Source organism: Cotesia glomerata, linkage group LG2, assembly GCF_020080835.1.
Source record: "Cotesia glomerata isolate CgM1 linkage group LG2, MPM_Cglom_v2.3, whole genome shotgun sequence".
Taxonomy (NCBI): Eukaryota; Metazoa; Arthropoda; class Insecta; order Hymenoptera; family Braconidae; genus Cotesia; species Cotesia glomerata.
This window is the reverse complement of record NC_058159.1, coordinates 4760152-4770538: the sequence shown is the minus strand read 5'-3', so window position 1 is coordinate 4770538 and position 10387 is coordinate 4760152. Positions and strand designations below refer to the sequence as shown.

At 32.0% G+C, this 10387-nt stretch overlaps 1 protein-coding gene across 5 annotated transcripts in view; it reads right to left on the bottom strand.

Annotated features, from left to right (window-relative positions):
• Positions 1-592: 592 nt before the first annotated feature.
• Positions 593-10387, bottom strand: part of LOC123259894 (epidermal growth factor receptor) — a 45492-nt gene continuing 35697 nt past the window's right edge. For 3 of the 5 annotated variants that reach the window (XM_044720691.1, XM_044720689.1, XM_044720688.1), the window contains 5 exons: positions 8649-10046; positions 7248-7380; positions 4487-6320; positions 2299-3043; positions 593-1168 (listed from right to left, as the gene is read on the bottom strand). In XM_044720691.1, coding sequence (XP_044576626.1) covers positions 858-1168; positions 2299-3043; positions 4487-6320; positions 7248-7380; positions 8649-10046 — 4421 coding nt within the window. In that variant the 3' untranslated portion in view covers positions 593-857. The remainder of the gene's footprint in view (positions 1169-2298; positions 3044-4486; positions 6321-7247; positions 7381-8648; positions 10047-10387) is intronic. The other 2 variants (XM_044720692.1, XM_044720690.1) reach the window with 2 other exon arrangements.

Sequence of the window (10387 nt, the reverse complement as noted above, 5' to 3'; positions counted from 1 at the left end):
ATTTATCGAAATTTTAAAGGAAAAAATTATTATCAAGCCAAAAAACTGGCTCTTAAAAAAATTTTTCTTTTAATCCATAAATTCAATAATTCGCTGTTAAAAAAATATTAATAATTAATAGGTAATAAAACTATTAATTATTTTTTTTTTATTTAGAAAAAAAAAATTATTCTATCACAGTCAGCGGAAAAACCGCGCGAGATTTTTTTTCGAGTGCACCGATTTATAATTTGTTAATTTATTGCTTCATTACTGATACCAGTGCTTAAACAAAATTTATTACATTTTTACAAATTATCTCGTTGTTATTAATTATGATTTTGTCAACATTTAAATAAAATTAATTTTTAATAACAGTCGCTAATAAAATTCATTATTGATTTAAAAATTTCTCACTGTTGATTAGATTTTAAAATTAATTAAAAAAAAAAAAAAAATCATAATTAAAAGCCTCAATAAAAATTGAGATATTTAAATAATTCATTACTTTATCTAATACGATTGTCTTTTAAGTTAATTAATAATAATTAATTTTTTTTTTATTTACAAGCCACATAATGGCACTTATATTTTAAGAAATTGCTTATTATTGTTTTTATTACTATTTATTTATAATTATAAATTAAAATGCGGGTATGTAAAACTATTGAAGTAAAATGGCGTAATTTAAAAAAAAATTATAATAATAATAAAAAAAATAATGCAATTTCTCAACGCCCAGTCATGATTCACTAAGTACTGCGAATAATATAACTGAAGCAGCGTAATTTTTTGTTTCAGTTATTGTTTACGCTATCTAAGGTAACTGGATTTTATAAATTTATAAATTTTAAATAATTATTCTCAACTGTAGATTCTTATACAGTCGTTTCGTTTTTTCGTAGCGAATTAAGCGGCTGACGTTCGCGTTCAAGCCGGTCAAAGTCGTTATAATACTCGTGATCAGATTCTTCCTCGGCGCAGCGCTGTTTCACTTGTTGAGAACCGAAAGCACCGTTGGCGAGAACTTTGTCGAGATCTGTTGTTGGTATACCTATTATTTGAGGACTCAGAGGAGGGTCGTCTTGGCCCATTATGTACTCCGGGTTGTCTAGGGATGTCTTCCCGGCGATACTTAAGAATTCTGGATACTTTCGATAACCATTGATTAATCTCTTTGGTTCCGTTTCTGTAAATCATATTTAAATTGTTAAATTATTTACTCCCTTAGAAAAAAAAAAGTCATTATTCAGATATAGATCCAATTTTTAATTTCAAAATTAAAAATATTCATACTTGTGTTATTATTATGTTAACATTTTTTAGTGATTAATTTTTAGAGAACTAAATAAATTTTTTCAGTATTTTAAAAAAATTTTTTAATTTTAAACAATAATTTTTCGATATTTTTATATTATATACTAGCAACCTTGCAGTCACTATATGACTGCCGTGACTTGTGAACTATAAATAGATAAAATTTTGCTTTATTAAATAATGACTTTTGTTAAATTGGACTGTACTTTCTTAAATAATGACGTTTTTAAAGATATAAGCTCATCCCGATGTTACACTCATCAAGAGCTTTCATTTGAGTACCCACATAAATTTTTGACATATTTTTCATATATACATACACACAATATATATAAATATATGAAATATATGAAAAATTGATGTGGGTACTCAAATGAAAGGTCTCGATGAGTGTAACATCGGGATGAGCTTATATCTTTAAAAATCTCAATAGTTCACAAGATACAAGGTAATTTCTTAATTATTCATATTTTTAAAGATGTAAGTTTATCCTGATGTTACACTTATCAAGAGCTTTTATTTGAGTACCTACATGCATTTTTGATATGTTATCCATATACACATATATACAATACATATAAATATATGAAATATATAAAAAATTGATGTGGGTACTTAAATGAAAGGTCTTGATGAGTGTAACATCGGGATGAGCTTATATCTTGAAAAATTTCAATAGTTCACAAGATACAAGGTCATTTTTTAATTATGTATCTAGAAATAGATCATTTTCGAATGCAACCTAAATACTTATCACTATAAATTGATCCTTTAAAATATTTCGAGAAAAAAATACAAGCAGTTATTTTTTTAATTTTAAAATTAAAAAATCTAAGTGAAACATTTTTTTTTACATTATTTTTGACTACAAATTAACAAATAATAGTTAAAGAAAAAAATTCAAATAAATTAATGTTAGGATTTTTATACCCAAAATTAAATATTAGAAGAGTTAAACATCTGAATAAAAGAAAAAAAATGAATATAAAAAAAAAAAATTACCACTGGGTTTAGTATCTCCAATGAGATCCATGTACTGCGTAGCATTAGCAGGTATTTGTGGAGATGGCATAAGATAGTCATCCTCATCAAGTGGTAAATCAAGTTTAAGATTGCCCACCTGGGCTTGCTGATGGATAGTTGCTACTTCCGGTTGAAAACAGTCGTCCGTCACGTCACAATCTCTGACTCCGGAGATTATTTTCAAGGGATCCGAGCAGTATCTCGAGCTTCTATTGTCGGTGCTACCAATAATATTTCGACAATGCTGATCATTAGGGCAATTGTAGTTCCCTGAATGTTGGTGCTGATTATGATGCTGGTGATTAAGACTATGTTGATGCTGATTATGATGGCTGTTATGATGCTGATGGTGGGAATGTGGGTGTTGAAGTTGGTGGTGTTGACTGTGGTATGATTGTGTGCGTTGATGACTCGCGGCGTCGTTACTTCCCGACGTGCTTTCGCTACGATCGGCTGTACCGTACCTCAACAACTCCCGGTCCCAGTTCTGCTGGTTTTGCGGTGTTGGCGAGTCTGCAGCCGCGTGCGACGGGATTCCGTTTGACCAGCATGTTTTTATTGGCGTATTCGGTGGCGAATCGGTGATACTCGGCACCGATAGTCCTGGAGGTATCGGCGCTCTTGATTTCGGCTGCAAGTATTCGTCGGCGTCGACTAGAGCTTCTGGCCCTTCTGCTGCTGATGCCAAATTTCTGATCATTTCCTTTTCATCCTGAAAGTTATTCTGTTAATAATAAACCAATTAATTTTGATTTTATTATTATAGTATTTTATTAATTATTTAGTCACTACTTTCTAATTTATGAAATTTTTCAGTGGCAATTAGATAGAATTTTATAGTAGAATAAATTATGCTTGAATTGGAGTTTTTAATATTTATGTGATGGTAATTTTTACAATGATTTAATATTAAATTATTCCAATTCGAAAATGAAAATTAAATTGCAAGATGGATTATTAATTAAAAAAAAATAACCGGAAGTATTATCGAGTTCCTATAGAAATTTAAACTATTAAAAAGTCTATGATTATCTAAAAATTCATATTATTTGTTTAGTATTTTTCTCTCTATTTATATGTAAGTTATATATGTAATCTGAGGTCATTAATAACCACGCAGTTGATGTGACCATAAATTTATTAAATAGAAAAAAAAAAAATTTGGTTGTATTTTCAAACTTTTATAAAAAAAATATAAATTTTTTTTCAAAAGTTCATTTTTCTACCAAATAGTTACTAATAATTTTATAAAATGCAAAAAAAAAATTAAACGTATTTTCTTAAGTACCTTGTTAAAAAAATGGAATGTAAAAATTTTTTTACTTTTTTTTTTTAAGATACTGAAGTTAAAAATTTTTTAATTTTACAAAAATATACTTTTAATATTGTAATATTATGTTCTATAGCAATATTACATTATTATGTATTAAAAATGTGTGATTTATTTTATTACTATTATAGTATGTTTCATAAATTTTAATAATATTATGATATTGTTATTACTAAACTCTTATTATATAAACTCTTTACTATAAATGTACATTATTTGCACTATAAAGTGTCCCTGTTATTGGCCAGTAGGCTGTTGGGACTTTAATAAATAAATAAATTAATTAATTAATTAATAATCTCTAGCAACAATTTCGATTTACAAGTTTTAACTTTTTGTAACCTTCTCATTGGCCTAGTGCTGTTAGGTTTCTAATAAAGCAAATAAATAAATAAATTTTTTTCATCAGAATTTAAAAAATATTAAAGAAAAAATTGTATTGATAATTTTTCAAATCTTGTATATGTGAAATTTTACTTTGAATTTTTTTTTTTTGTAAAATTTATTTGAATAAAAAATTTTAAAAATTGCAAGATGTCTATTAATTTCATTATAATTAAAAAAAAAAATGAAATAATTCGAAAAAAAATTTAATAATTTTTAATTTTATAAAAATTAAACTATTCATTTACTAACTAGTGTATTAAATTTTTAATAAGTTAATTATTTTAAGCAATATTTTCTACAATACAAATTTTAGTATTCAATGTAAATAATTTAATATTTATAATTATTATAAACTTTCCTCCTTGTAGTTTTATTCTCAAGTAAATTTCATTAAAAAAAAAATAAATGACATAAGCACAAAAACTATTTGTAAAAAAAAAATGAACAAACCTGCATGCTATAAGAAGGCAGTCTCATATATTTATCCCCCTTGATAGCAAGATAGCGTCCAGGATCTCTGGACATTTTAGCAAACTCATCAGCAAGCTCCTTGAAAGTCGGCCGTGATTCAGCATCGAGCATCCAGCACTTAACCATAATCATATAAACATCAATAGAGCAAATCGCCGGTTGCGGTAATCGTTCTCCTTTCTCCAGCAACTCAGGAACATTTCTAGCCGGGACATTATCATAAGGTCGTTCTCCATAGGTCAGAATTTCCCAAATAGTGACACCGAACGCCCAAACATCAGACTTGTGAGTAAAAACTCTGTGCTGAATGCACTCCAGCGCGAGCCATTTAATCGGCATTTTCCCACCAGCTGCTTTATACTGCTCTTCATTGATATCCAGTAATTTAGCCAGTCCGAAATCAGTAATCTTAATACAATTCGGAGTCTGAACCAAAACATTTCTAGCCGCCAAGTCTCGGTGCACTAGCCTCCTCTCCTCCAAGTACGCCATTCCCCTGGCAATCTGCGTGGACCAATTCAGCAAGGGCTTGGAACCAATCTTGTCCTTAAAAGACCTGACAAAGTCCAGCAAGCAGCCCAGAGGCATCAGTTGAGTCACCAGCATCATCTGGGAGGTCATACACACCGCCAATAGCTGCAATAAGTTCGGATGTTCAACGCTGGCCATTATGTAAGCTTCATCCAAAAATTCCTTGGAAGTATTTGCTCCAGTGTTTTCATGCAAGACCTTAATAGCAACCGGAATCTTGACATTCTCTCCTTCCGGGACCCAAACTCCCTTGTAGACGTTTCCGAAGGCTCCGTAGCCAAGAAGTCCGCCTTTGCGCATCTCTTCCTCTTTGATGATTCTCAGCTTAGCGAGATTCGGCTTCAAGCCTGTTGGACGAAGCGGCTCATTGTCGTCCAAGCCAGCCAGCGCCATAGTCATCTTCACCGTGTTCTCCTTGTTCTTGTTCTTTATCCACCAGCGGCAGAGAACAATCACTCCGACCATCATGACAATCAATAGAACCAAACTGACGATTCCTAGAACAACTGGCTTCATCTCGTGTTCTAATTGAGAACTTAAAGTTTGAGATTCGCAGTAAGTTTCTCGGCCATCTTCGGACGTCACCTTGTAGGAAGTTTCAGCAGGACAAGTGTTGGTGCAATTGAACATAGAAGTGTTGTCTGGAGCCTTGGTGTCTAAGTGAACTTTGAAACTGCGACAGCGGTAACATTGATGGGATTCCGGGCCGTAACACCCGTCACATTCCGAAGCGCAGGGAATGCAAATTTTGGGAGATGTTTTGGGGAGAATGTAGTTGCTGCTCTCCGGGCACTCGTGAACGCAGTTTTCGCCCAACTTAAAGTCCAAGCACTCGCGACATACTTGCTCGTGAGAGCCGTACCCGGTGCAGTTTTTGCACAACGGGTGGCAGCGCCTGCATACTGCTTTTCCAGCGAGCAATTTCAGCGGGCCTTTTTCTTGTGGGCTTACCCATTCGTAAAAGTAGCCCTCTGGACAGTTGTCCAGCTTTTGGAGACAACCTTCAGGTACGCTGCTGTTGTTCATGATCGCCTTTTCGCAACTGTGACACCCGTTTGGTCCGATGTTGTTTTCCGGGCCCTCGCAACCGCCCACGCAGTTCTTGTGGCAAGGCTTGCAGATACCGTTATCGTTGTACTTTGAAGTCGGACATTCTTTTACGCAAAACGGTCCGTCACGCATGTGTTTGCATTTATTGCAATTCTCGGCCTTAGGTCCGTTGCAGGTGCCATCGCACTCCTCGTGACAGTGCTTGCACTCGCGGGAATTTGCTTGGTATATTCTGTAATAGTTAATTATATTGTTATTTAATGTATTTTTATTATTATTGTTGTTTTTTTTTATTTTTATTTGTATTGTTATTATTTATTACTATTTTACCTTTAATCCTGTTACGTACAACAGTCAAGAAAATTTATGTTAATTTAATACAAGTGTTAGTCTTATTTTAGTTAAGGAGTTATGCGCACTTAGAATTTTTAAAAAATCAATTTTTTTAATTAATGATTTTTTGGTTTAATTTAAAAAATAAATTAAAACTAAGAAAATATTTTTAAAAAATCCACTTGCAGTTTTTTTTCATTTCTAAGGATATTTTTTTTTTACTATAATTATATGTCAAAAAAAAATTTTTAAAATAGTTTAATTCAGTATTACAATTAAAAAAAAACTTTTTTTTTTGTATTAAATAAATATGAAAATTCTTCTTGGAGCTTTGGCACAAAAATGGGACTTAAAAACTTTAAGCGCCTTTTTCTCAAGTTTTTTTTTAAAGTTGGTAAGCAAAATTTATGAAAAACGGCTTAAGTAATCAGTCTCAAATTTTTACACAATTTTTAAAAATATATTTTTCCAAAAATTAATAATTCCTATAGATATTTTATATTTTTATTAAAAATTTAAAGCTAAAATTTTCATAAAAAATCAATCACTATTTTTTTGAAGCCACTATATTTAAAAAAAATAAAAATTCTAATAATTCTTTCGATTAATCATTAGATAACATCATTTTTTTTAGAGGATCTTTTAAAGCTTTTTTGTAAGATCTAAAAATATCATTAATAAAAATATATAAAGTTATTAATAAAATTGTCACTTTGTACCTCTTTATCTATTTTAATATTAATTAATTAAAAAAGCCTCCAGAAAAAATTGTTTTTTTCAGCCTTCTAAATGCGTAAAACCCCTCAAAATTAAAACATCAACTTACCCGGCAACAATACTGCAGTTTTCCAGGCATTCGTTATCCAGCAAGAAGTTTTTGCACGAAAGACACTGCGATGGCCCTGGACCCCAACAACCTGTGTCTGAACACTGTTCATCGCAGACCTGGCCTTCTTTTTCTGTAAATAGACAATTCGGATAAGTTTCAGTTCAATTATAAGTAAGTAAAGGTTTAAAAGACGTCCTCAAATAAATTGCGATATTAATCAAGAAAGGGGACAATTATTATGGAACATTCGAACGTGGACTTTGCCTTAGAAATCACGATCGTGTTTTTCATAACTGAGATTTCGAAACGTTTAGCTGTGATAACATTAATTAAATCTTGTAAAAGATATTGATTTTAAAATATCCGTTTAACGCTTTCCAATAGACAGTTTTTTTATTATAGATTTCAATAACACCCAATAATTTCTATTAACTATTTCTCTTTATTATTTAAATTCAATGGTATGCGGGAAGAGTTTAGTATGCTAATTTATACTCGAAAAAAGGTTCGCTTCCTATAAATAATGGAAACCATTTCCTACCAATTTATACAAGATCTTTTAATAAATAAATTAATATACAAAAATAAATTACAGTTTAACAAATTAAAAAATATGATTTAATAGAAAATCAAGATAAAATAAAGTATTAAATAATTTTCAATAAGTTTAAAATAAAATTTTGGTAATTGATTAAATTATTTAGAGAAATAATTATAAAAATATCTTAAAATGCACTTGGTACTTTTTTTTATAATAAAATAAATTTTTTTTTTAATAATTTTATTTTTATTTCAAACTTATTTAAAATCGCTCAAAATTATATTTTTTTGTTTCTCTGACAGGAAAAAATTTTTTATAAGAGAAATTTAAAAGTATTAAAAATATTCAAAAGTATTTAAAATAATTCAAATTTTATTTTTCCCATTCTTCTTCTTTTTTTTTTTTTTTTTTTTTTTAAATCAGAGATTGTTTGCTATTAAACCGTATTTTTTATTTTTCTAGACTATATTTTATTTAAAAATTTTTTATTATAATTAAAAATTAGAAAAATTAGTTTTATATTTTACTTAATAACAAAAAAAGGATAAAATTTACAGTAACTCTATAAATGGTTTCTATTCAACTTGTAAAATTATTTATTTTTTTATATTGCTGATTCTAATCAGGACTTTGGGATAAAATAATAAAATGATTGAATTGTAAAAATATTTTGTTCCATAAATAGAACGACAAAAGCAAACAGAAAAAAAATCATTTTGAAGAGATTTATTGTCTTTAATCAAAACGAAAAATTTTTGAAAAAAAAATTTCTCAGTTCAAGATTTTTTTTCTTGTATCAAATTAATTTTTTTTTTAAGTACAAGTTCATCCAATAAAAGCATGAAAAAAAAACTTACTGCACTCGGTAATATTCTTATTATTGGAGACCAAACTGGCATGTTCCGAAGAGTTTTTAATCTTGTTCCAATTGATGCTCTGAGCATAGCACAAGTCTTTGTTTTCCAAAATAACAACCGAGCCGGAGTTGATCCTCTTGAGGGAGCTGAGGCCAAAAGAGACCAGTGCAGTCTTGACAACATAAAGCGAGGCAAAGTACTCCGTGAGTTGTCTTCCACCGATAACCTCCAAGTTCCTGAAGTACCTCAGATCGGTAAAGTCTTTGTGATTACCCTGTATATTTAAGTAGCCAGTAATTTCCTTGAGCGTGCTGAAGACTTCTAGCTGTCGAGGATGCATGGGTTCCCATCTCGGTCCGAACGAGTAGTTCGCATAAACATCCTGGAACCCGGTGAAGCTGTGGTCCATGATAGTGATGGATCCTTCAATAACTGTGCAGTCTCTGAAGCTCTCAATGTTTCCAAAATGAACTTGATCAACGCCGGGGCAAGTTTTTGGACAAGGACCGTCGCAAGGGACGCACTCGCCGTTCTTGGCCTTCTTTTTCGGCGGACAGGACCTGACACAGGCGCCGTTGTCCTTCAGAAGGTGCTCGGGACACTTTCTGACACAAGTCGCGCCATAAGCGTACTTCCCATTCGGGTTAATCTCCCAGGAATAGGTCGTCGGATTGTAAGTCTGCATTGGAGGACACTCTAAAGAGCAGACTCCGTCGTCCATGAAGCTTTTGCAGGCCAAACAGTCGCTCTGCTTCGGTCCGGTGCAGCCTCCAGCACAGAACAGATGGCAGCATTCTCTCGGCTGGGAGCCAAAACAGCGGCCTTGCCAACACTGAGGCGAGCAATTAGTTTTGGAAAACTTCTGGCAGTTCTCCGGACCCTCTCCCCAGCAGCCTTGGACGCAACTCGGGTCGCAGGCTGGGCAGGAGCGCTCTGGGGAGGTGAAATTGTAGACGTAGACGTACTTTGACTGTGGACCACTTATGATCTCATCCCAGTTGATTGTTTTGACGTGGCAGAGGTTGTAATTGTGATACATACCAACGCTACCGTTAAGTATATCCCTCAGTGCTGGTAATTCAAGATTGTAGATTTGGGACATTGTTACAATCAGGGCGAACTCATGCGGATCGATGCTCAGCTTGAACAATGTCCGCCCACGGATTATTTGCAGACGTGGTAACACGATACGACGCACATCGCAGTGGCTTATTAGCACGTACCCGGTTACTTCCCGAATATACTGCAGGAAACTCAGGTCCAGGGTGTCGTTTTGCAGCCAGGTTATCTCAAGGTTACCGTCCACGTAAGTACAGTTTGTATACCGGTCTCGGAGGTTACGGTAGTGGTGCAGTGTGTTCGATGGCGCTGAAATTCGTCCATTTGTACCGATGCATACTGAAAATTAAATTTTTATTTTTATTAGTATAAAAGTACTGTGGTTGAGGTTTGCTATAAGAAATTTAATATTTGGCTCATTTTGGAATTGACAACTTTTTTATTTAAATTTATTGTTATTATGTGGATTAATTAATGTTATTCACTATTTTTAGTAGATTTCATAGAAATCTAACTATTGCATCGATCCTCATGACGCAACTTTTAAAAAATTTTGCTGTATTCCGACTTAACTCGACGAGCTGAGTCAGAAAATACATATATGGTTCAAAAGTTTATATATGTATGTATTTTTACAGTTTATTTATCGAATATCTTTTTAATGCGACATTGTATTGAAT